The sequence below is a fragment of the Bufo gargarizans genome, chromosome 9 (genome assembly GCF_014858855.1).
Source record: "Bufo gargarizans isolate SCDJY-AF-19 chromosome 9, ASM1485885v1, whole genome shotgun sequence".
Taxonomy (NCBI): Eukaryota; Metazoa; Chordata; class Amphibia; order Anura; family Bufonidae; genus Bufo; species Bufo gargarizans.
This window is the reverse complement of record NC_058088.1, coordinates 17,261,015-17,287,752: the sequence shown is the minus strand read 5'-3', so window position 1 is coordinate 17,287,752 and position 26,738 is coordinate 17,261,015. Positions and strand designations below refer to the sequence as shown.

The window sequence follows — 26,738 nt, the reverse complement described above, 5'->3', positions numbered from 1 at the left end:
CAGCCTTAGATGGTCGCTTGATCCATGGTCAGTTATTGAGTATGACCAGCTTAAGCTATCGATGTTTGACTCCAAGATAACGCCTTTAACCAAACGTAGTGCGATAAGCCCCCCCACAACGATGCAGTCACTTAGGAACTGAGGCCCGTATGTTACAGAAGAGATCAGTCCATAAAGAGGGGTTTCTGACCACACTAAGGCCTCATGCACATGACCGCGTCAATTTTGTGGTATGCAAACTCCGGTGGTCTTGGGTTTAGGATGGAAGATCTTAGGTTAGGTCCTACAATAGACCAAATCCAATCAGCAGGCACGCAAAATAAAGGGCGAGGCAGTGGCTGATGTTTTAAAGAATGAATCTATGTGAGCTGCTACCCTACAAAAACAGTGCATTAATTACCATATCCATCACCACATCATGGGAGAAAATACTCTTTATTTTTCAGAAAAAAGGGCAAAACAAAATAAGTTGCTTGAGGTTTTGGGGCAAAAAAAAAAAAAAAAAAAAAAAGAAGAGGGACATAATTGTTTTGTAACAAAGACGAGGAATAATCGGATATAGGAATCCTTAATTCGCCAACAATTGTTAGCTGCTCAGTTGCCGCCTCGTTATTTAGGGACAGGGACATATACTGTAATTTTCATATACTGGGCTGTGAGTCATAAATAGAAAGGAATCAGGGGGTCCGAGATGCCGTGCGCCCCTCACTGTGTCTGTGGTCACCATCTCGAGTCTGTGGTCTGTCCCAGGAGCTTGGAGTCCAGTGTGAAGAGTCAGCATTCACCCCCTGAGGAGACATACAACAAGAGTTCAGTGTCTTGTTCCTTTAAGAGCGTGCGGCTTTCAATCAGAGATTGAATCAATCAAAACCGAGAAGATATTTCAGCAAAGGAAGGTAGGAAAAAAAAAAAATGTCTAAATGAAGATACGGCGATGTCGTGCACAAGCTGATATTTGAAAGGCGTTGTCCGGGATTAAAAAAACATGGTCGCTTTCGTCCAGAAATAGCATTGCATATTCTGTTCACAGGTTGTGTCTAGTATTGCATCTCAGCTTCAGTGAAATGAATGGGGCTTGGCTGCAATACCACACATAACCTATGGACAGAGGTGGTGCTGTTTTAGAAGAAGACAGCCATACTTGTGTAGTACTTTGTATGAGAGAATATGGCAGCTTTCTTTACAGGAACCGTGTCACTCAGAGCCACAGGCTGTGTCTGCCATGCAGGTAAATGGGACTGGACTGCAATATCAGACACAACCCATAGGCACAGGAAGCGCTAGGGTTGTCACAATACCAAAATGTTGATTCGATTTCGATACCATAATAAAGCATTGCGATACTCGATACCGTGCGAAAAAAAATAAAACAGAAAGGCTGTATGCATTCTGCATTTTATGGAACGTCCGGCTCATAATAGAACAGTCTGATCCTATTTTGTGGGGGGACAAGGTGACAAAAAAAAATGGTGAATCCCGCAGTTCTTATTTATTTATTTTTCCTAGCAGATATTTTTTAATATTTTAAAAAATAGCAGATATTTTTTAATATTTTAATAGTTTGGACTTTTCGGACGTGGTGATATGTAATATATTTATTGTTTATATATTTTATATGTAAAGTTGTTAAAGGGGGTGATTTATACTTAATATTATTTTTTTTACTTTTTATTTAATAGCCATTTCCCCCCTTAGAGGCTAGAACCCTAATAGAGCTCTATCAGGGTGAATAGGACCTCACACTCTCCCTGCTGCTCTGTGCACACAGCAGCAGGGAGGTTACCATGGCAGCCAGGGCTTCAGTAGCGTCCTGGCTGCCATGATAACCGATTTCACTGCTGGGGCTCTGATCAGAAGCTGCCACTGCCACCAATGAGGAGGGGACCTGTGGATACTACCACCAATGACTATAATACTGGGGGGTAGGGGGGAGCGCACTGCGTCACGATTATAAAATGTACAATACTGGGGTTGGAGGGGGGCGCACTGCGCCACCAATGAAGATAAATAACCTTTTATTACAAATATAGGCGGCGGGTGCCCGGCACCCGTCCTCTATGACAAGGCGGTATCATATCGATCTGGGTAAAAAAAGTATCAACATTTCGATGCCTGGTGCAACCAGAGGTGGCGCTGTTCATCAAAAACGAAAAAAATATGGACAGACAACTCAGGGATACTAATATCATCCACTATTTAATCCTATGTGGATTATAGCGTGTAAAGGATTAAACCATAGCCCTTCTCCAGTTCCCACCACTAAATGGGGATGTGTGGGCCTCGGACAGGTGGAATCTGAGTTAGAAGTCCCCATGATCAGCATAAAGAGCTCTACCGCTGGAGGACGCAGCAGATCCACCTATCACACCGGTTTCATTGGCTGCTACTTTCCCAGTAATAAAGATTCCAGCTTGGGAAAGTAAGCAATGAAATAAGGCCGGAGACGTCAGCGGCCATCACCAGGGAAGAGCTTCTGCCGGGGAGTTGGTGCACTGCACCCCTACGGAGGCTACTTTGATACTAGCGTTTTTTGCGGATCCGTCATGGATCTGCAAAAACATTTCCGTTACCATAATACAACCGCATGCATCCGTCATGAATGGATCCGGTTGTATTATGTCTGATATAGTCATGACAGATCAGTCATGAACACTATTGAAAATGAATGGGGGACGGATCAGTTTTCTATTATGTCAGAGAATCCGTCCCCATGGACTTACATTGTGTGTCAGGACGGATCCGTCTTACTCCGCACCACATCACAGACAGAAAAATGCTGCTTGCGGTGTTATTCTGTCCGCGATGGGGTCCATTTTGACAATGAATGGGGACAAAACTGAAGCGTTTTCATCCGCTACTCAGATCCTATGATGGATCTTAATAGCGGAATTGAAAATGCTAGTGTGAAAGTAGCCGGAGAGGCACTAAGGAGTTCTGTCGTAATGGCCGTCATTTGTATCCGGACACGGGATGACTGGGAAATGACGATCAGATCACAGTCACCCATAGTGAGGTGGATTATCAGGACCGTACAGATTATCCAGAATGGAGGGACCTGAAGACTGAACACAACAGGAAGGAGCAGAGGACAAACACAAGACCCTGGGGAAATACCTGCTGATAAACCTCAAGGCGCTGGATTCGGGCAGCTTCATAACTTGAAGGTTTTAGCCTGAAAAGAAGATGACCATTAGGAATAGTAACAGAACACGGTGCCCCATCGCTGCTTCTTCCGCTTTCCTTCAGCTTACCTCCCTCCTAACACTGGGACAGATGCTCCTGCTCCATGCCTCCTCTGATCTTCAGATGGCTTCACGTCAGTTGAATGTGTGGAATACTGGAAACATACAAAGCAGGGCATCTTAGTCTGTGGTAATCCACCACCTCCATATAACATATGATACAGATCCCAGAGACAGCCCCAGCCGCTCTATCCTCTGGTGATCAGGAAGCTGCAGACAGAGACCTCTGCAGGGGAAATGTGGTATTACATATAATACATCATTAGGCAGAGAGGAGCCCCCACTCTCCAGCTCTTAGCAAAGGGATCCATAATTGTTATCTGTACATTACAAAGACTATAAGGTCACAGGTGTCACAGCTACATTACAGAATGCTTTACCCGCCCCTACCCAGCAATAACGGGTTTGGAAACCACCAATTTCTACATAGTACTTGCCTCATGTCTGACATTGTGTGCATGTGTACGGCCCGTGGCAGAGAGCTGATGAAGCGGCTGCAGTGCTTGACCTACAGGGACAAGTGGAGGCTGAGCTGCAGATGACAGAGATCCAAACCCCATTACTGGGAGCTGGCTATCCACCATTGGAAAGAGAACCTGACATGGAAAAAGTGGCAAGAATTAAAGGACACGTCCACCTGCACAACTCACTGTTATTGTCCCATTGTATCTAGAATACAACAGCTCGGCTAATAGCCTTAGTTAAAGGTTTCCTACACTTTTGTGTCTGCAGCTCTTCTGAAGGCCTATGCGTCTCCATGGTTACACTCTGTAATGTGGTCATGCACTACTCCTCATCAGTCCCCTATATTTTGCTAGCATACCATCAGGAGATTTGCAAGAAGCAGGGCGCAAATGAAAACGTACGGAGGTGCAGGACCAAACTACACATGGAGAGGCAGAGGTTTGCTTGGGAGCTGTGGACACAAAACAATGGGAAATCTGACATCAATATCATTTGCGAAGCTGCTTCAGGCGTCACTTCAGATGCCCAAAAAATAAAACCGGTTGGCAAGGTGGACAATTTATATCTACACTGCTTGTCGCCTGCTCCTCACATATACGATACTGTGCACAGTGCAGGTCTACGTGTGTACTTACCTGCTGGGTGGGAGCTGCAGTGAGGTACCCGCTCTGTCCAGCATGATGAAGAGAAGCAGAGTAGTAATCAGATGCAGATGCCATGTCCTGTCTGACCTGAGAGCGAAACAGCATATTAACATTAAAGGAGATGTTCAAACGGCGTATTCTGTCTCTGTCAAATCCGGGGTCAGTTTACACACTTGCACTTTAGCCACACTGAGTAGAGCAAAACCAAGAGCAGACACCTGCTGCGGCTTTCAATGGTGTCTGTCCGGACTCTGTGCAAAGAAGGGACCCATGACGTACCGGTATGGCATGGATCCCAAGTCCTTAAGGACCCATGACGTACCGGTACGTCATGTATAGTTCCGATCACCGCCACCTGGCAGGCGGTGATCGGAACCTGCTGCCTGCTCAAATCATTGAGCAGGCACCTAGGCTAAATACGCGGGGGTGGGGTCAATTCAGACCTGCAGTTTGCGGCTTTCTATAGTGCGGCGGCGGTGCCATCAAGTCCCCATGGGGCTGTGGGGGGGGGGGGGACCCGATGTCATGGAAGGAAGCGCAATGCCTTCCTGAGGCATCTGCGCTGCCTTCCGGTGAAGAGCCTGTGAGATCCAGCCCCCTGGATCTCACAGGCCCCGGAAGCTGAATTAGTACACAGTATTACTCATACAGCCAATGCATTCCAATACAGAAGTATTGCACTGCATATGCATTGTAAAGGAATATACCCCCAAAAGCTCAAGTCCCAAAGTGGGACAAAAAATAAAGTGAAAATAAAAAGTTTTCCTCCAGAAAAATTAAAAGTTTCAAGTAAAAATAAACTAAAACGTAATTTTCCCCAAATAAAGTAAAAAAAAAAATTGGTAAAAAATAGGGGGGGTATACATATTAGGTAACGCCGCGTCCGTATCGATCTGCTCTATAAACATATCACATGACCTAACCCCTCAGATGAATACCGTACAAAATAATAAAAACTGTGATAAATAAACTTTTTTTGTCACCTTACATCACAAAAAGTACAACAGCAAGCTATCAAAAAGGCATTTGGCCACCAAAATAGTACCAATCTAACAGTCCCCTCATCCCGCAAAAAATGAGCCCCTACCTGAGACAATCGCCCAAAAAAAAAAAAAAAAATATGGCTCAGAATATGGAGACACTAAAACATAATTTTTTTTGTTTGAAAAAAGCTGTTATTGTGTAAAACTTACATAAATAAAATAAAAAGTATACATATTTGGTATCGCCACGTCCGTATCGACCGGCTCTATAAAAATATCACATGGTAAAAAATAAAAACTGTGCTAAATAAACCATTTTTTGTCACCTTACATTACAAAAAGTGTAATAGCAAGCCATCAAAAAGTCATATGCACCCCAAAATAGTGCCAATCAAACCGTCATCTCATCTCGCAAAAAATGAGACCCTACCTAAGATAATCGCCCAAAAACTAAAAATAAAAATACGGCTCCCAGAATATGGAGACACTAAAACATGATTTTTTTAGTTTCAAAAATTATATTATTGTGTAAAACTTACATAAATAAAAAAAAAGTAGACATATTAGGTATCGCCGCGTCCGTATCGACCGGCTCTATAAACATATCACATGACCTAACCCCTCAGATGAATACCGTAAAAAATAATAAAAACTGTGATAAATAAACCATTTTTTGTCACCTTACATCACAAAAAAGGAGATTTTTGTATAACTTACCAGTTAAATCTCTTTCTCGCTCTTCCTTTGGGGACACAGACCTTGGGTATAGCTCAGCTCCCTAGGAGGCGTGACACTAAGTAAAACTGTTAAGCCCCTCCTCCATCAGCTATACCCTCAGCCTGGAGATAGAGGCTACCAGTTGCGTGTCCAAGTAGTGAAAGGATAACAACCAATAACGGAAACAACCAGCCAGCAACCCAACGGGGCGCCAGACCATAACCCTGTAACCAAACACAGAAGGGTGGGTGCTGTGTCCCCCAAGGAAGAGCGAGAAAGAGATTTAACTGGTAAGTTATACAAAAATCTCCTTTTCTCGCCCATTTTCCTTGGGGGACACAGACCTTGGGACGTTCAAGAGCAGTCCAAGAAGGGAGGGACCACAAACCCAAGGCGGAACACCACCAGAGCATCAGGAAACCGCTGCCTGCAAAACCAGGCGGCCCAAAGCAGCATCCGCTGATGCATGCGTATGCACCCTATAGAACTTTGTGAAAGTGTGCAGAGAGGACCAAGTGGCTGCTTTGCACAACTGTTCAGCCGAGGCCCGATGCCTCTGCGCCCAGGAAGCTCCGACTGCTCTGGTGGAATGAGCAGTGACGCCGAAAGGCGGAGGTCTGCCCTTGGCTCGATAAGCCTCAGACACCGCCAGTTTAATGAAACGGGCAATAGCCACCTTGGAGACCGCCAACCCTTTGCGCGAACCCTCCGGAACCACAAACAGGGAGTCCGTGCGCCGAAAGGACCCGGTGACCTCCAAATAAATCCTCAACGCCCTGACCACATCCAGACGGTGCAGTTCCCGTTCTCTGGGGTGGGAAGGAGAGGGACAGAGCGACGGAAGGACGATGTCCTCATTGATGTGAAAGGCGGAGACCACCTTTGGCAGGAAAGTCGGGACAGGCCGAAGCACAACCTTATCCTGGTGGAAGATCAGGAAAGGTTCGGAGCAAGAAAGAGCCGCTAACTCCGACACCCGTCGGAGAGACGTGACGGCCACAAGAAAGATGACCTTGCAGGACAGAAGGCGAAGGGAGACCTCCCGTAAAGGCTCGAAGGGGGCTGATTGGAGCGACGAGAGCACCACATTCAGGTCCCAGGAAGGAACTGGAGGGCGGTACGGCGGAACAGAGTGAGCCACCCCTTGTAAAAAGGTCTTAATTGGCCCTAGAGGGGCCAGGGGACGCTGGAGAAGATTAGACAGCGCCGAAATCTGACCCTTCAGAGAACTGAGGCACAGCCCCAGGTCCAGACCCGACTGGAGGAAGGACAGGATTGTGGGAAGAGAAAACCGGAGAGGTGGGATGCTCCGGGACTCACAGAACCCCAGATAGGACCTCCAAACCCGATAGTAGATCCTAGAGGATACGGGCTTACGAGCCCGGATCATGGTGCGGACTACGTCCGCGGAGAAACCCCGTCGCGTTAAGACGGCGGTCTCAATAGCCACGCCGTCAAACGTAGCGAGCCTAAATGCTCGTGGAAGATCGGTCCCTGAGAGAGAAGGTCTTCCCTGGAGGGCAGTGGCCACGGTGCGTCTGCCAACAGCAACATTAGGTCGGCGTACCAAGACCGACGGGGCCAATCCGGGGCGATTAGAATCGCGGGGACGCCCTCTGCCGCGATCCTCCGATGAACCCGTGGCAGGAGGGGTAAAGGAGGAAAGACGTACAGAAGGGAGAATTCGCGCCACGGAAGGACGAGCGCGTCGGCACCGTATGCCTTCGGGTCCCGTGCCCTGGCCAGGTATAGGGGGACCTTGTGGTTGAATTTGGAGGCCATGAGGTCCACGTCGGGGCGACCCCAGCGAAGACAAAGGGCTTCGAACACCTCTGGGTGCAGGGACCATTCTCCCGGGTCGATGGTGGACCGGCTGAGGAAATCCGCCGCCCAGTTGTCCACCCCCGGGATGTAAATCGCAGATAAGGCCGGCACGTGCGTCTCCGCCCAGAGGAGAATGAGGGTCACCTCTTGCATCGCTGCGAGTGCCTCCCTGATGGTTTATGTATGCCACAGCCGTGGCATTGTCCGATTGGATCCGAACAGGGTGGCCCCTCAGCAGATGGGTCTAGTGTCTGAGGGACAGAAGAATCGCCCTCAGTTCCAGAATATTGATTGGAAGTCTGGACTCCGATAGAGACCAAACGCCCTGGACGGACCGGGGAGGGAAAACCCCCCCCCCCCACCCCCGTAAGCTGGCATCTGTGGTAATCACCAGCCAGTTCAGTGGAAGGAAGGACTTCCCCCTTAGAGGGATATGCAACCACCAGCCGAGGGAAGCCCGAGCCAGGGGAGGCAGAAGAAAGGTCCTGTCCAGACTCCTCGGTGATTTGTCCCAGGCCGACAGAATTGCCCTCTGAAAGGTGCGGGATCGGAATTGTGCGAACGGCACCGCTTCGAAACAGGCAACCATCTTTCCCAACAACCGCATGCTGGATCTGAGGGAAGGGCGGTGATGACGGAGGAGACTGCGAACCGACCCGCGAAGGGCCAGACGCTTGTCCGACGGAAGGCGGACCTCCGCCAACTCTGTATCCAGGAGCATCCCCAGGAAGATCAGCCGTCTGGAGGGGGTAAGGGAAGATTTGGGGTGGTTGATAATCCAACCGAACCGCGTCAGGGTCTCCAGAGTGAGTTCCACACTGCGGGATGTCTGAGAGAAGGAGGGTGCCTTGACCAGGATGTCGTCCAAGTATGGGAGAAGAAAAACACTTCTTGAACGTAGAAGGGCCAAGACAGGGGCCAGGACCTTGGTGAACACTCGAGGAGCCGTCGCCAGACCAAAGGGAAGGGCGACGAATTGGAAGTGATCGTCCCCCACCGCAAAGCGCAGGAAGCGGTGATGACATGGAGCAACCGGAACGTGGAGGTATGCATCCTGAATGTCGATTGAGGCCATGAAATCCCCTCTTTCCAGGGAGGCCACTGCGGACCTGAGAGACTCCATCCGGAATCCCTGCAGTCGGAGAAAACGGTTCAGGCGTTTTAGGTCCAAGATCGGACGCACTGAGCCTTCCTTCTTGGGAACCACAAAGAGGTTCGAGTAGAACCCCCTGAACCTTTCCGTCGGAGGCACGGGGGCGACGACACCCTTGTCCATTAGAGAGTGAATGGCCGCGAAGAAGGCGGCCACTCGTACGGGATCTCGCGGAGGACGGGATCGGAAGAAACGGTCTGGCGGAATGGACGCAAATTCGATTTTGTATCCGCAAGATACAATCTCGAGCGCCCATGCGTCTGAGATGTGGGCCCGCCATACGTTCCTGAATAGGAGAAGGCGGCCCCCCACCCGGGTGGGTGGGGGCGCACCTTCAGGCAGAGGGCTGCTGGCCTGTGGGAGCCCGTGCAGGCTGGGACTTGCGCCAGGTAGTTTGCGTCCGAAAAAAACGGCTTCTTGCGTCTATCCTGGGCTGGGCCAGAGGAAGAAGAACTGGCCGCGGGTCTAGACCCGGTGGGCTTGCGAAAGGACCGAAAAACGGGACGAACCAGCGCGACCACGGGGGGCGCCCATTGGCCTGGACTGGGGGAGGTGAGTACTCTTCCCACCCGTGGCCTCTGATATAAGTTCGTCCAGACGGGTTCCGAACAGGCGGGAACCCGTGAATGGTAGGCCGGCCAAAGAGCGTTTGGAAGCGGCGTCCGCCGCCCAAACCTTCAGCCAGAGTTCCCTCCTGACAGAAACTGCCAGGGCAGAGGAACGGGCAATGAGGGCACCCGCATCAAGGGAGGCCTCACAGACGAATTTTCCGGCCTGAACAATTAGTTGGGCTAAGGAACGGAGGTCCTGAACAGGGACGTCCGACCCTAACTCCCGTTCCAGTTGCAAACCCCATTCAGAGACCGCTTTGCCAACCCAGGCGGAGGCAAAGACCGGTCTAAGGGCCGAACCAGAGGCAGTAAATATGGCCTTGGAGAGGGATTCCGTACGACGGTCCTCAACAGACTGGAGGGAAGATCCGTCCTGTACAGGAATAGTAGTGCTTTTGGACAGGCGAGCCACGGGAGGATCAACCTTAGGCGGGGATGTCCACGTGGTCACAGAATCCGCTGGAAAGGGATAACAAATGTCCAGCTTTTTGGGTGTAATAAAGCGGACGTTAGGCCGAGTCCAAGCCTTGGATACCACAGAAGAAAAATCAGCGTGTATGGGAAAAACCTTGGAGGCCTGTTTGGGGCGGAGAAAGGACACGCCGGCCTGTTCAGAGCTGGGGGGGTCATCGTGTAGCTGAAAGGTATCACGGATGCTAGTGACAAGATGCCCCACCGCGGACGCCAATTTGGACGGAAGCTCTGAGTCCATGTCCACGTCCGAATCCGCCAGTTCTCCCTCAGAAAGCGTATCCCTTTGAGAGGATAGACTTGACTGAGCTCGCACGCATGGCGGAGAGAGCGAAGCATCTGGAGAAGATGTGCGCTCAACCCTTGAACGTTTCTGAGTATGCCGGGCCCTGGAAGATTCGCTGGGAGGCAGGGAACCAGTGGGGGCGGCAGAAACGGTAGTCCCAGCGGGTGCGACAGGGATTGTGGCAGCCTGCGGGAGAGGCGGTCTATCCACGAGACGGCCCACTACGTGTGTAAGGCTTTCCACCGCCTGAGACAGAGACCTAGCCCAGTCAGGGGGTTCAGAGGCACCGGGGGGCGTAGCGGGAAGCGGGCCCTGCACCGGGGCCTGACATGCAAGGCAATGCGGCTCAGATTGCCCACGCGGAAAAAGTTCCTTACAGGCGGTACAGGCATGGTACCAGGGTTTGGGGGCACCTGTGGGATCTGACATGCTGAAGTGTGGTTGTACTCTAATATAGAGACCACAAAGGGTTATAGCAGCTATGACCAGGAGGGTTAGGAGAGGGTTAACTGTCCTACCAGTGCCTCAGAAGAACGTCAGGAGATGGCCCAGATCAGCAGCAGCAGAGAAGCAGTGAACAGCAGTGAGCAGCAGAGAGCGCCCACAGAAGCCGAGCGATGTACACAGGAGGTTAGAGTCCCCCACCGTGTCCCAGCTTCCTGTCAGGAGTGAGGAAGCGCGGGAAACCTCAGCAGAAAGCACGGGGAACAAGCTCCGCCCCCTCCAGCGCTTGAAATGTCTCCTGTGAAGGAGAACGTAGCTCCGCCCCCAAAATGACGCGCGCGTAAGCCCCGCCCCCTGCCGGGACCGCTAAGCCCCGCCCCCCGTTCTCGGCGGGAAGGGGGAGAGAAGAGAAAAATGGAGTCAGCCCCGAATGAGGGGGAGAAAGATAGCAGCGTGGGGGGGAACGGCGTGGGGGTGCTGAGGATGCTGCTGTGCTGCATTGTCCTGCAGATGAGCGCTCAGAATGAGCGACCACGGGTGCCCCCCTTACCCAGAGGGGTAGATGCTGCAGATAGGGACGGGGTATGGGCTGGAATAGCCATCTCACCGTCCGACGTCTTCACCCTCAGTCCTTTCCAGCAGGGTCGCCCCTTCAGCCACTGGCACCGCAGTGGCAGGAAGCTGGAAGAGGGGCTTGGCGTGCGGGCGACCCCCTAGCTGGCGGGATGTAGGGGAGCCATTGCTGCCCAGATCCTCCTATTGCTTCTGTGGGGGAGGCAGCAGTGCAGATAAGTTGGCACTGGCGCAGCTCAACCCCGGGAGAGCAGAGAGGTCTAATGCGTCTCTGGTATCCCTAAGAAAAAATAAAATAACAAAATTAGAAGAAAAAGTAAAAATAACAAGGAGAAAACAGCCCTGCAGTAGCAGGGAGTGTCTTGCCTCCTTGGACACTAAGCTAAAACTGGTAGCCTCTATCTCCAGGCTGAGGGTATAGCTGATGGAGGAGGGGCTTAACAGTTTTACTTAGTGTCACGCCTCCTAGGGAGCTGAGCTATACCCAAGGTCTGTGTCCCCCAAGGAAAATGGGCGAGAAAGTGTAATATCAAGCGATCAAAAAAAAAGTCACACGCACCCCAAAATAGTGCCAATAAAACAGTCATCTCATCCCGCAATCCCGGATCTACTCCAAAATTCCAGCGGTAAAAGGTGGCTTTGAGAACAGGCCCTAAATGTTCTTGGATTGGCACGTCGCCTAATCGTATTTTAAAGGGGTAGGGGGTGAGACGTTTAAAATCTCGGACATGCGCCCAATTGCCTTAAATTCACTCTCTTGTACCGCTGATTTATTTTACAAGCTGCAGTGGCGACGCGTTAGTACTGCTGCAGCCAATTACTGTCCTCAGTGGTAGAAGGGCTGACCACTGGAGCCTCCAGGGATTTACCATTACATGACTGCTTTTAGTAAATGGGCTGGCCATGATTTTTTGAGGGATTTCCCCCCCCCCCCCCCCAAACTACATTTATTTAGCTGATTAGCTTGGTGCCTGAATAACTAGCATAGCCGAGGAGCTAAAACTTTTTTTTTTTTCTCAGCTTAGTGTCGCCTCCTTGTGGCTGCAGCCATACCCCATGGTCCCCCGATGATACAAGTGAGATCCTATTCACATAAACAGTAAAAGGAGCAGCATGGTCACACTACTGCTGAATTCACTCAGGGGACTGTGGACCACCGTTCTTCTAATTGGTGGGGCGTTCTAGCGGAAACATACAGAGCAGGACATCTTATTAGTTCCGTGGTAATCCACCACCTCCATATAACATATGATACAGATCCCAGAGACCACAGATGAAGGTATCACATCTTTATCATCCATTCCGGGCATAGGTGATAAATATTGTTCATGGGAAAACCCTGTTTGATACGACCCCCAAGGATGAAATGAATCATACCTGCAACATCTGCTGCTGCTGGTCAGTGCTGACTTGTGCTGGGCAGTAATGACCGCTGTAGAGGAAGGCTGGAGCCTGGTATAACAAGCTGCCTGCAGGCATTTTGCTCAAGTCACTGAACTCTAGATACTGGCCTTTCAGGGCAATGCCGGAGAGAAGTGCAGATGTCGGCAGCAGGGCAGGCGCTCCACCTGGTGACTGAGCAGGATGCAGGTACAGAGGCTGGGATCTGTCACAAAGCAAGACAAAAAGTATGACGTAGAGATAATAGAGGAAAGAGGTAGAAGAAAGGTAGAGAGGGGTCACGAAATTCTCTGACCTGTAGGGCTGCAGAGAGGGGGTTCCAGGTCTGTACCCACTGCCCGTGCCTGTGACATGGACATCCACCTGCCACAGAATGCAAGCAATGGAAATTATAAATCCATTCAGAGAAACAAAAACCAAAATATGCAGCTCTGACCATCGCGCTCTTAATGGCGTACAGCGTGCAGCCAGTGTTTTCCTACCCGATAGTACTGGTTTGGATACACCCTCTGACCTCGCTCATCTGTAAAGAGGAAAAAAAAAATACTAATAAAAAGATGAAAATATTCCACAGTACAGCCAAACCAGCCACAATTTACAGTAAAAGCTGAATTCAGATTTTTACCTGTAACTGAAGTTTTCCTCCACAGATCAAGTCTGTGCCATTCTGGAGATACTCCATCATCCTCCAGAACACCACAGATGAAGGCTGTGCCATTCTGGAGATACTCCATCATCCTCCAGAACACCACAGATGAAGGCTGTGCCATTCTAGAGTTACTCCATCATCCTCCAGAACACCACAGATGAAGGCTGTGCCATTCTGGAGATACTCCATCATCCTCCAGAACACCACAGATGAAGGCTGTGCCATTCTGGAGATACTCCATCATCCTCCAGAACAGAGATGAAGGCCAATCCATTCTACAGATATTCCATCATCCTCCAGAACACCACAGATAAAGGCCAAGCTGATAAACATAAGAAACGCCACAAGTATCGACTGTAGTGCCTCATGGAATTTTCCATGATGCATGTCTATGTGGTCAGGTTGTCAAGGCTCAGCTGTGGGTGGAGGACCTGCAGAGTGGCAGCACCCCAAAAACCAAACAAAAACAAAAATATATCTATATAACATATAATATATAACTATATCAAGACTTAAGTCTTATACCTGAATGTTGTGATCTGGTCCCCCCTGGGTGGGTCGATGATAAAGTGAGCTGTCGAGGGTCCATCTGTGCTTCAACAGCATCCGAATTGGGAGAAATCTCCCAGGACTGTGCGGAGGAGCCTGTCTGAAAGTGAATAGTGCATGTGAATGGAGGAAAATACAACAGAATATGGTGAGAAATGCAAAGTGCAAAAGAGGCAGCAAAGGGTTCTTACCATGCAGGGTGGCTGGCTTACAGTGCCTTGTGCATCTCTGCCGCCCTGCTTGGTGCCAGAGGAAACGCAGGCCTCCTATACAGAATACAAAGCGGAAAATGAAAGAACCGAGCACAAACAGTGGGGTAAGTGAGAAGCGAGCCAGTACTATATGGAAGACATGAACACTTACCTTAGCACTTGAGGATGGAGGAGGCGATAAAAGGCGAGCAGGGGTGCTGGCCACACCTGAACATTCGGATGAGGACTTCTGGGCCCGCTCCATTCCTATTGGATCAGGAGGAAGTCCCACTAACTGTAAAAGACATGAAGATGTAAGAAAAGTGCAGCAAGGAAACATATCGGACAAGAAAAGAGCCCAGATCTCCGTTACCGGATTGCGTCCACGCTGTGGTTGACCTTTGGCCCCCGGCCTTCCCGATCTCTTGCCTCCTTCAGGCTTCATACCTCCATCAGGGGAACTACGCTGACTACAACTGCTGGAGGAGAGCTGGGAATCGCTGCTCAGATCCACCCCGCTATCCGACTGACTCATCTGGGATTCAAAGAAAGAATGAGAACTAATTTACGCCCAGTGGACACAGACTACAACACGACGTACTCGCTTCTACTTGCCTCAGTATTAATGGTGTCCTCATAAGAATTCAGAGGGTCCATCCAGGGATTCATGGGATAAGAAGAGCAAAACTTTCCCCGGTCATCTGATGTTAGGTATTATACCAGAGGGAAGAAAATGGTGATACACAAACAGGGCCACCAAAGAACAGATGAGAATAAAGACATTAGAAGACCTTTGGAGAGGAAGGTTTAACATCAATGCTCACAATAATCTAAAAAACAGTCTGGAAACAAAGATAAAAAAGACAACTCTAAGGTGTGATTCACATGACTGTGCTCGGCCCCCTCCATGTGTCGACTGCAACTTCCCAGACCCCAAACTGACTGCATCGTAGTGTTTTATGATATAGTCAGCTCCTATCTGATCGCAGGTCTATTGTACTGTGCTCACATGATGATGAGCTGACTGTCATTCAGGTCAGGGGAGCAGCGGTTGGTTCGGGAGATTCGTCAGACAGTGTTTCCCGGACCGAGCATGGCCAAGTGAATCGGATTACCCTGAAAATGAACCTACTGGTAACAAAAAGTGGGTAAGCACTCAAGGCAACGACAACCATTACTTTTGAACTGTGAGGGCTCACGGTTTAAAAAAGCAAGAGTACAAGAATGAATTCTATTCTCTCAAATAGACCAAAAGTAAACCTCAAACCGGGCAGATTGATCAAATGCCTCCTTAATGGTGGCCGAACTGGGAAAAATGGATCTGTCAGTGTGGGGGGAGCAGGTGCCCGTTAGTCATTTTTAGTCAAAAGGAAAATACCAGAAAACACTTTACAGCCATAATCACATCCATAGCCTGTCACCTACGATTGTGTGGGAGACAAGTACATGACGCTAATGTTACCTTTGTCTCATTTGTGAGAGTCTCCAAAGTACAAAAAAGTTTTAAAGATACGCAAATGAGTCACCGCAAGTGCCCAGGGACGGCACGTTTGCTGCAAGTGCCCAGGCCCCCCCCCGGCCTTACTTCTCCCCTGTGTATCCTCCAGCCAGACCTGTATGCTTGTGACTTCATTCTTTTGAAGCAGCTGAAATTCGATGCACAGTACAGAGGCATAGTGATATGCAGTGCGCAGGCGCCAGTTAAGTAACCTCCAGGCCTGTAGGTGATGCACGCAGGTGCCGGATTTCGACTGCAGAAATGGAATGGTGTCACAAGCCTACAGGGCTGGTCGGAGGATACAAAGGGGAGTGGTTAGGTGCGAGTAAGTCTGGAGTAAAATTAGGAAGGTGGGGAAGTTAAGAGGGCAAAAAGGGGGTGACTTTGTGCAACAGGACGTTGTGTTAAGATTCAACAATGCGACAAGAATTCCTGGCACAAAGTAAGCCAACCAGTAGGTGGTGTAAAGTTAGAAAAACGTGCCTAGCCGAGCACCAGAATCATCATCAAGCCTGGGCCACAGCGAGAAATTTGGCACAGCTTTAGACTGTACTAGCAAGTCTACTCGTGTGTTTCTTCTTTCGGTGTGTCTTTGACTCCTCTGTAGACAAGGCTGGATGAGCTAGGAGCAGCTATGACAGATTCTAATGCTCTACTGTAGTTTTAACTTTTTACTGCTAACTTACTGCTCTGTCCTCTGTTCCAGAGACCTGACCCGAGAGACTCCAGGTGATGACCTTGAGAGAAGCGCTGTGCCCATGCCTTTGCAGAAGCAGACATTCCTTCATGAGGAACATTCTACAAAAATAAAAAATAAATCACAAACTGCAAAGCAAAGAATCCAGGCTGCAGGCCTGGTAATTAAAGGGGTATTCGCATCTCAGACAGAGGTGGGAGCCGCACCTTTGTCTAAAATGAAGCCTAACAGGAGTCCAGGTCCGGGTATCACCAAGCCTTTCTATTGGCCAGTAAAAAAATTAGCCGAGTGAATCCCCACAGAAATTAATGGGAGCATCCCGCGCTGGCATGGCCACCGCTCCCATTCATTTCTTTGGGGCCAACAGAAATAGCTGAGCCAGTGCTTTGCTATTTTCAGCGTCCCTTGGGACTTTGCCGGCTCCGTTTAAGAGATAGGTGCAGGTCTCAGAGGTGTGCCCCCATTGTCCGAGATGACACAACCCCTTTTAAAGGGTGTCTTCAAAGTATAAATGCATGCCCTATCCATAGGATAGGTGATAAGTATCTGATCAGTCGAGTCCAACCGCTGGGACCCCCCACCAATCAAGAGAGCAGTGTTGTCCCCGACAGTCTAGCATGCTCCTCCATTCATCTGGGGGCCTGCGTTCTCGTGACTGGTGGGGCTCCCAGCAGTTGGACCCCACCGATCAGATTCTATAGAGGATAAAGTTATATCTTACAGTACAACTGTCTCATCATATACTTGTCTTGCTATACCTCTTGTGAAATCTCTCGAGCTCGTCGAGGCCGCATATTTCGCTTTTGTACTGGAACCGCAAAGCTTTCACTAACTGAGTCAGCACCGCTGTCATGGAGAGAATCTGCCGGAGGAATACGACCAGTTAATAATGCAGACAAGATCAGCTCATGAGACATGCCCGATACTGGCATGAAGCAGAGCGTCCACTAACCTGCCCTTGGCTCACAGCGCCCACTAGGAAGTTCCAAGCTTTGTTTGACGGCTATCACTTTGCCATGTCTTTGCCCTAGTTCGCTCAGTGCCTGCTGTATGCCCGCAGGATTACTGTGAATCACCCGGTCCACCCGATAGACTGCGCTTGTGTTGGGAGGTGGATGAGGAAGATGAACAGATGTAGGAGGGCGGTCGTCATTCGTTCTACCACTGTGAGGGAAAAAAATATTAAAGGGATTCTGTCACCTCCCCTCAGCCAAAAAACGATTTAAAAGCAGCCATGCAGCACAGCTTACCTGGATTAAGCTGTGCTGTTTAATCTTGAAATCCGTCCAGCAGTTACTTTAAAAAACGACTTTGATCAATAAGGAAATGCGTCCTGAAGGTGCCCAGAGGGGCGTTTTTTTCTTCCTAGTGAGCCCAGTACCGCCCCTCTTTCAGTGCCCAGCCCGCCTTCCTTGTATTTTCTAACTGCCGCCCCCAGCCTGCCACAGCCTCTCCTGCCTCTCCTCCCCCTCCCTCACGCCGAACGAAGTCTCGCACAGGCGCAGTACCCACTGAGGGCTGCGCCTGTGCGATCATCAGGAGACTGAGGGCGGCAGCTTCATCTTCGTCACTGGGCATGCGCCGAGCCCAGTGACGTCCGATGCTCTCTCTTCCCTCAGTCAGCAGGGAAGAGAGAGCATCGGACGTCACTGGGCTCGGCGCATGCCCAGTGACGAAGATGAAGCTGCCGCCCTCAGTCTCCTGATGATCGCACAGGCGCAGCCCTCAGTGGGTACTGCGCCTGTGCGAGACTTCGTTCGGCGTGAGGGAGGGGGAGGAGAGGCAGGAGAGGCTGTGGCAGGCTGGGGGCGGCAGTTAGAAAATACAAGGAAGGCGGGCTGGGCACTGAAAGAGGGGCGGTACTGGGCTCACTAGGAAGAAAAAAACGCCCCTCTGGGCACCTTCAGGACGCATTTCCTTATTGATCAAAGTCGTTTTTTAAAGTAACTGCTGGACGGATTTCAAGATTAAACAGCACAGCTTAATCCAGGTAAGCTGTGCTGCATGGCTGCTTTTAAATCGTTTTTTGGCTGAGGGGAGGTGACAGAATCCCTTTAAGGGGTTCTCCCACGACAAAGAGAGCAGAGTACAAACGTTATGCTGCCTCTATAGAGGCATGTGTGACTGCCGCTCCATTCAAACAGTAGAACATGCAATGCCGTCCTAGAAGAGGACCCCTGCCGATCAGGAAATTATATATGGGCATATGTCATGGGGCTGCCCCTTTAATTCAAAATAACTGAGTGATTGAAACTCATCTGCTGAAGCTATCTTGACTCACCCTCGATTTCTGGGCGAGGGCCAGCTTCTTTTCTCTCCAGACTTGCCACCTCCACCTCGCCCAGATCTCTGTCCACCAGGATGCATAGGTCGACGGTTCTGTCTCTCCATGACTGGCCTTTGGCTGGAGAAGCTTCTCTTTGACAGATCTTTTCTTTGGTCTCTGACTCCCGCAGAAGAAGCGGGGCCAACTACTAACCCCCCATTCTGGACAGGAATGTCACCCTTTTCTTTTTTCTCAGTGAAGTCGCTGCTTTCTGATGCAGTCTCCCATTCCTCATTTGCCTGGTCAGAGTTGGCATTGCAAGGCTCTGGTGACTTGTGTCCTCGTCTGGGTCCATGGCGCTCCTCCTCTGGCTGAGCTGGACGATGGTGCTGCTCCTGCATTACAGTCACCTGCTGCTGTGGTGGCAGCGGGCCAGGCCCATTCCCCGCTCGGGCAGCATTCTCTCTCTCCTGCTTCAGTCTTCGGAAGCGGGGAGGCTTGTCTTGCTGCTGCGATCGGCCATGCCTCCTTCTCCTGGGTGGAGGAGGAACTCTTTCGTCGTTGAGTGCTGGTGGACTCATTGGCATGACCACCCTTTCGTTTCTCCTCTCAGGTTTGTTCGGCTGAGTTGGTGGCTGTGCAGATGGACCTTGGGTTGCACTTGGTTGTTGCCTGGGGAGTGGGCTCCAGTTCACCGGGACGCTCGATGATCCTCCCCTTCCCCTTCTAGAAGGGACGCCCCTGGGTGTGAAGGTACGACCCCCTCTACCAGGGTCCCGACCCTTGTCTTGTTGTCGAGGATTAATAGTAACAGATTCAGGGTGTGTTTGCTGCAAGGGAAATCCATTCTTTCCAGCCTCTTTTTCAGAATTGAGTGGCTCCGTTTCGCTCCCAGTTTCGGAACCACGTTGCCGCCGTCTTTTGGGAACTTCTTCGTACTCTGACCCCTCGCTTCTTGTCTCGCTAGCATTACGTTCTCGTTCACCAGCACTTAACGCTGGCTTGCCCAAAGAATCGCCATCCTCTCTGTAGAAAAGGCCCTCTCTCCTGTATCCACCACGAAACTCACGACTCCTGCCTCTGCCACCACGTCCACGATATGCCCCACGAAAGCCTCGTCCTCTGGCAAAGTACTCTCCTCTGCCGCGGCCACGAGATGAAGAGACAAGTGCGGGGGAACCTCGAGCATTGCCAATGACAGTTTCTTTTCTTCTGTGTGAAGGAGATTCAGCTGGCTGCTCCCCCTCTCTATTAGAATGATTTGTCTGTCTTGACTTTGGCGGCTCTGGTGCCGTTAGCGTGGTCTGACTTACTGGCTTACTATCCTGCTGCTCTCTGGATCCAGACTCCTCTTTTCTTACAGTCCGCTTGATAGGACCCGCACGTCTGTGGCCAGATGCCTGAGAGTAAGCGCCACCTGTAATTGGAGTTTCCTCCTGTCTCCGGCCGCCTCCTCCTCCAGGCCTAGGACCCCAGCGCGTCTCAGTCTTTGACTCGCGACGAGGCGGTCTGTGATACTCATTCTTAATGCTTTGTCTTTCAGGCTTCATCTCCTCTTTGGTCATTTCTTTCCTGTCCTCCTTGTGGCGTCCACTATTGATTTCCGGTTTGGAAGCAGCATCTGGCTGGGAAGGAGGATTTTGAGGAGGAACAGCAGCTTCTCTCCGGAGTATGACTGGTTCGTCATCTGCTCGACGAGGCTGTGTGGAAGGAGCAGCAGCCAGAGTCGGTTGAACCGGGGCAGGTTCTGAACATCTTGGCTCCATGGATGGAGTAGGCTGCGGCTGCGGCTGCTGGGAGGCTGTGTGGTTCCGCTGCTGGTGCCAAGAACGCTGCTCATCTACTGGATATCGGTGCCCAACAGCATTTTCTTGATATGTAGTAAAATTGCCCAAGTAAGGCTGAGTCTGCTGGGAAGCAAGTGGACGAACAGGCGGTGTGTCACTTCTGAGAGTAAAAAAAAAAGAACAAAGACAAAAAGTGAGGCACATCAGCGTCATAGGCATAACACTGGAAACTAAAGGGCGACCAGGACAATGGTGCTACTGACCTCAGATCCCGGTCCTCCTCTTCTGTATTCTGTCTCATAGGGGATGCCATGGGCCGGGCATCAGGAGGATTGTACATCTCACCAGCCCACATTAATTTGGGGTCGGCTGGAGGAGTCCCTCGGTCTCTTATCAGTGGTGCATGCCGCTCATATCCATCAGACCCTGATCCACCACTATCTGATCGCTCTCGAGACATCAGTCCTTAGTAGAGCACACATTAAGATTAAAAAAAAATAAAGCCATAGCTGCGCATACTATACAAAAGGAAATGAAGTAACATTTAAGGCAAGAGGGAAGATGTAACAAGAAAAGAGGGATGTCAGGAACGCACAGGGTAAGGATCGCCTGTCTATTCAACTAGAATATTGTTGAGAACCAGTAACACCACAAACACCTGTCACCACCTACCTGTAGGGTGAACACCTGCAGTGGGTGGGTAATAATCCAAAGGCCTCCCTTGCATGATTCGTGGATCTATAAAAGGTGGCACCATCACCCAACGAGGATCATAGCTAACGTGAGGTGATGGCAGGGCAGCAGGCGGTGGTTGTGTAGGGACAGGTGTTGTCCGTCCCATTGATCCTCCTCCATAGAGCGCTTTTTGAGGTGGCTGAGCTGTAGGTGCTGCAAGAGCCTGTGAAGGAGGTGGTCCACCCGGGGAAGGAGGAGTGGGCGTTCTGTTCTGTTGCCACTGTTTCATTAACTGCTCCTGCAGCAAAATAAAAGTAAACCAAATTCTTACAACCTGGTCAGGTGTTATTGTGACAAAGGTATGACATGTAATATATGTAGCATTCTGCAGTGGCTATACCATCTGACACCTTAAAGCAGTGTTCCTCAACTCCAGTCCTCAGGGCCCACCTACCAGTCACGTTTTCAGGATTTCCTTAGTATTCAGCAGCTGATATAATTAGTGTAAATCCATCAGGATTTACCACAGGTATTCATTCTGTGGGATACTCCTAAATCCTGAATGGCAAGTGGGCCCTGAGGACTGGAGTTGGGGAACCCTGCCTTAAAGTGACTGTCTCATAAAGAGGCAATCTGTGCCAGTACTCCCTATTTGTGCATATGGATGTCAGAGGGGTTGGGAGTCCTGCCCCTCTCCCCTATGAAGAAGAATGCAAAATCCACCTCCCGTTCAAACGTATGGCTGCCATGTAATACTACATTTCTCTGGCCATGGCAGTATGCATTGGAAATAAAGGGCATGTCCACCTCCTGAGCAGACCTGCAAAGAGAAGCATACTTACCCGCTTCCCGATGCTGGCTCCTTTGCACTAGGGATCGACCGATATAGATTTTTTAGGGCAGATACCGATAATTGTGAACTTTCAGGCCGATAGCCGATAATTTACACCCATATTCTGGGAATTTTCATTTTTTTTTTTTAAAAATCCTACACAAATCTACTGAAAATGAATATGTTTATTGTTAACGTGGATTTTTTTTTTAAATCTTTCTTTTTCATTTATACTTAATATTTTGGTGTTTTTTTTTTTACTAACTATTAGCCCCCTTAGGGACTAGAACCCTTGTCCTATTCACCCTGATAGATCTCTATCAGGGTGAATAGGAGCTCACACTGTCCTGTGCTTTGTGCACACAGCAGCAGGGAGCTTACCATGGCAGCCAGGCCTTCAATATCGTCCTGGCTGCCATGGTAACCGATCGGAGCCCCAGGATTACACAGCTGGGGCTCCGATCGGAGAAGAACGGGAGAGGGGATCCTGTGGCCACTGCCACCAATGATTAATACTGGGGAAGGAAGGGCTTGGGTGGGGGGCGCACTGCGCCACCAATGGTTAATACTGGGGGGGCTTGGGGCGCACTGCGCCACCAATGAAGAGAAATCTCTCAATTGATATACAGGAGGCGGGAGCTGGCTGCGGAATCACATAGCCGACTCACGACCTCTATGAGCGGTATCTGCGATCTGCGGCACCTGAGGGGTTAACTACCGCAGATCGTAGCTATTGCTCATAGAGGTAGGGAGCCGGCTATGTGATTCTGCAGCCAGCTCCCGCCTCCTGTATATGAATTAATGAATGAGTTATCTTTATTGGTGGCGCAGTGGCCACAGCCCCTCCCCTCCTCTTGTCCTCCTTCCTCTCATTGGCGGCAGCGGCATCACAGGGGGGAGGGAAACACTGCTTCCTTCTCCCCTGTGCTGCTGAGGGAACACGGAGAGCGCTGTCAGCAGCGCGATCTGTGTTCCCCATACTTTATCGGAATATCGGCAAAATAGATGCCGATACCGATAACGGTCAAAATACTGAATATCGGCCGATCCCTACTTTGCACCACGGCCTTGGCTGCTCCACGTATATAAGCTTCCAGTTTGACGCTTCCACAGTGGTGACCTGTTCCCCTGGCATCACATGACCATTTGTCATGATGCAAAAGGAGCAGGTCACCACTGCGACCAGTGACTGCAGAAAGTTTACATTCAGGGAGCCCAGTGAAGAAGTAGCCAAGGCCATGCAGCCAGAAAGCAGGCTTCTCTTTGCAGGTCTGCTCTGGAGGGGAAGGGGGCACAACCCCTTTTAGTTCAAAGAGGACAGACACAATGCAGACATACTCAGTAAAACTGCTCACACTTCTTACCTGCTGCTGACGCTGGAAACGGGGTGGCAGACTTTTCTGAAATTTGCTATATCCTCCCTGAGAGGGGCCTGTAGCAGGTGGCCGGCTCACAGCTGGCACCGGCTCTTGTTTGGGCTCTTGTCTGGGAGGTGGGCTTGGTTCCCCTTTAACTTGAGGAACTTCAGGAGGAGCTGGAGGGGGAGCTACAGCAGGCGGTGGGGGAGCTTCAACAGGTGGAGCTGGTTCCACCACTACAGTCGGAGAAACAGAATATGAGGATATATAACATAACACAGAAATGTGCAATGAGGTCAGTGTACACTGTATCATACCAGGAGAATGGGCTGAAGGATCTGGCCCCTCGTCAGTCCCACTCCTGGCTGCAGGCTGCTCTGCCTCTTCTGGAGCAGGCCGGCGCTTCATATCCAGACGCTTGAGCTTCTCCGCGCATGCGGCTCTTCTCTCCTCTTCCATCCTGCGTTCCTCCTCTTCTCTTCTTCTCCGGGCACGCTCCACAGCTTGGGAGATTTCAGAGGACGACTGTTTTCTGCGCTGACGCCATGCCTCATCCTCATCTTCCATGGGTGCAACTGCTAAAGGGGCCACCGGTTTTTCCTAAACAGAAGGATTTAATTAAACTGTAAAGTACTTAGGATATATTCCTACCCGGCCGATCTGTTGCAAAAGCATCCAAATAGAATAGTTTCATTGGCAAGCACCTGGATGTCTCCAGATGAGTGGAAAGGTTACAGAAATTTCTGCAATAAGTCTGCCATATGTAGATTCACCCTTTGGGGCCTGTTCACACAGCGGTTCGGCACCGCATGGTGTCCACCTCCCACTGTTTTTAAGGGGAGGCAGCGCTTCATTTTGCATGATTGGCAGCTTAAAGGGAACCTGTCACTGGGATTTTGTGTATAGAGCTGAGGACATGGGTTGCTAGATGGCGGCTAGCACATCCGCAATACCCAGTCCCCATAGCTCTGTGTGCTTTTATTGTGCAAAAAAACCTATTTGATACATATGCAAATTAACCTGAGATGAGTCCTGTCCCTGACTCATCTCACGTACAGGACTCATCTCAGGTTTATTTGCATATGTATCAAATCGTTTTTTTTGCACAATAAAAGCACACAGAGCTATGGGGACTGGGTATTGCGGATGTGCTAGCGGCCATCTAGCAACCCATGTCCTCAGCTCTATATACAAAATCCCGGTGACAGGTTCCCTTTAAATCCACAACCGCTCCAAGAAGGGACATGCTCCATGTTCCAGATACTAACTGAAGCCATGGTGGGTGTCCGCTCGCACTTTAGCTCTATTTAGGGTAACTAAGCACCAAACTGGTCCGTGGCATCCAAAGTGAACAACTGCGGTGGTTTCTGCTGCGGTATACGCAGTGGATTTTGAGAGTCAAAAAACGTCATGTGAACATACCCTTAAGAGGACAGCTGCCCGGCCTAAACACAGAGCAGTTCTTCTTTATTAAGAAACCTAAAGTGCTACCAGTCCCAGCTTTCAAGACAGGCAAAAACTTTCCTCTACCTTGTTTTCAGGTGTGGGTCCCCGATGTGCAGTCTGTCCCCTCTGAGAAGTTGCAACACTGGCAGCAGGTGCCTCCTGCGGTTCTGAAGTGCGAGCTCCCTCTTGCCATGCCACCTTGACTTGAGGGGGCTTCTCTTCTGTAGGGGAGACCTTCCTAGAATCAGTGGTCTCAGTGGCATTCTGAGGAAGAGGCGTCTTTTCAGCGCTAGGATTCTCATTCTCCCTGCAAACATAGCAGATGGTAAAGGAATCTATAGATTGGGTGAAGAAACCTACCGCCTCATAAGACCACAGTCATTTATCTAGGACTGGACAATTAATTAAATTAATTAGACTAACTTGCCCTTTTAATGCCTGACGATATTGATTTTTATTTTTTAAAACTGTAATTTCAATTTTCTTTCTTCTGTAGAGCTGTATCAGTGAAGCATGTGCGGGTCTTTTCAGTCCCTGCCTCATTAATCCTGGAGTGGGCAGCAATCTCTGTTGATTTAGACTTATTTCCTCAAACTATTAGAGTAGTTGTCACTCACGTAATAGTGGCTGCTAGAATGAAAACTGCCTCCTATTGGAATAATCCAAACCCTCCTCCACTGACGAAAATTACAAATGCTGTGAATAACAACTGTCTATGTGAAATGTTCAATGCTTCCATATCCAACAAACGAGCCAAGTTTAAACTTGCATGGGATTGTTGGCTTCATTCCAAATTTAACAGTTCTAACAGATAGGAAAGACCCAGATGTACTTAACACTCCTTGTCACTTACTCCTCCTTTATCTCTATTTCCTTCCCTTTATTCTGCCAATGTTACTTATAGTAATGTTTATATAACCTGCTCTGTTAATTACTATGTTGAAAATGATGACACCATGCAGAGTATATAATAAGATTTATAATGATTGTTAATACTACAGACAAAACATACATTTTGTACTCTGTATGTAACACTTACATGTTCTTTTTCTTCTGAAAACAAAATAAAAATTAGGTTTAAAAAAAAAAAAAAAAAAAAAAAAGACCTGCACATGCTACACTGATACAGCGCTATAGATCACTGCAGGAGCCCAGCACTGGCTCCCGTTGTGAGTTACTTCTGATGCCAGCCGATAAACTCCCTAGATGCTGCAGTCACTAGGGACTGTGTATCTAGACCGTAACAAAGTGGCTACATGCGTGACCGCTGACTCACTCCGTCCAGGCAGACATGCAGTGTACTGTGCATACTTCTAGAGGAGTGAAGACCCCATCCCCACTGCACTGATACCACATCTTCTACACAGACTGGAAGGTAGACATGATGATCTGAAGCTCTGAGCATGTGTTCAGGTACCTGTGCATTGCCCTAGGGCAGGGGGTCAGCAACTCCAACTCCCAGCAAGTGTGCATGCTGGGAGTTGTAGTTTCACATAGTAAACACTTATTATAGCTCAGCTCTTCTCTTCCTGATAAGAATGTGGCTTAAATAAGTGTTTATGACCTATCAGAAGTTTAGAGATAAGGGTTATTATATGACCAGCACAAAGTGACAGTGAAAGTACCAGTCACACAGTTAGAAAAACTGTTAACCTTCTGTGACAGAACAGCTCAATATTTTTTAGCCAAAAAATGAGTAACATGTAACATGCCTCCGAAGGTGTACATAGCCTTTAACTCTTCCATTAAACTAGACAAACACACCTTTTATCTTCATTGTCTGTGTCTTTCCCGTCCTCGTCATCACTGAACTTCAGTTTTTCAGTGTAATCCACCTCTTCATGAGCTCCTAGGGGGGAAAGCGACTATTTTAGAATGGAGAGGGATGAAACAAAGGAAGACTGACGTGCCGCATGAAAGAAATGATAGGAGCAGCATAAAGTGTTAGAGTGGATGAACATCCTTGCAGCCTGTGA

At 49.5% G+C, this 26,738-nt stretch overlaps 1 protein-coding gene across 1 annotated transcript in view; it reads right to left on the bottom strand.

The window, feature by feature from the left end:
• Positions 1-419: 419 nt before the first annotated feature.
• PRRC2A (proline rich coiled-coil 2A) overlaps positions 420-26,738 on the bottom strand; it is a 51,375-nt gene continuing 25,056 nt past the window's right edge. The window contains exons 10-32 of the mRNA XM_044305223.1: positions 26,527-26,611; positions 24,847-25,069; positions 23,634-23,916; positions 23,323-23,552; positions 21,124-21,424; positions 20,715-20,916; positions 18,680-20,611; positions 17,351-17,562; positions 17,157-17,260; positions 16,388-16,499; positions 14,819-14,904; positions 14,577-14,738; positions 14,376-14,498; positions 14,204-14,278; positions 13,989-14,112; positions 13,297-13,337; positions 13,110-13,177; positions 12,791-13,019; positions 4,343-4,438; positions 3,680-3,838; positions 3,252-3,337; positions 3,115-3,172; positions 420-788 (exon numbers count right to left, since the gene is read on the bottom strand). Coding sequence (XP_044161158.1) covers positions 678-788; positions 3,115-3,172; positions 3,252-3,337; positions 3,680-3,838; positions 4,343-4,438; positions 12,791-13,019; positions 13,110-13,177; positions 13,297-13,337; positions 13,989-14,112; positions 14,204-14,278; positions 14,376-14,498; positions 14,577-14,738; positions 14,819-14,904; positions 16,388-16,499; positions 17,157-17,260; positions 17,351-17,562; positions 18,680-20,611; positions 20,715-20,916; positions 21,124-21,424; positions 23,323-23,552; positions 23,634-23,916; positions 24,847-25,069; positions 26,527-26,611 — 5,102 coding nt within the window. The 3' untranslated portion in view covers positions 420-677. The remainder of the gene's footprint in view (positions 789-3,114; positions 3,173-3,251; positions 3,338-3,679; positions 3,839-4,342; positions 4,439-12,790; positions 13,020-13,109; positions 13,178-13,296; positions 13,338-13,988; positions 14,113-14,203; positions 14,279-14,375; positions 14,499-14,576; positions 14,739-14,818; positions 14,905-16,387; positions 16,500-17,156; positions 17,261-17,350; positions 17,563-18,679; positions 20,612-20,714; positions 20,917-21,123; positions 21,425-23,322; positions 23,553-23,633; positions 23,917-24,846; positions 25,070-26,526; positions 26,612-26,738) is intronic.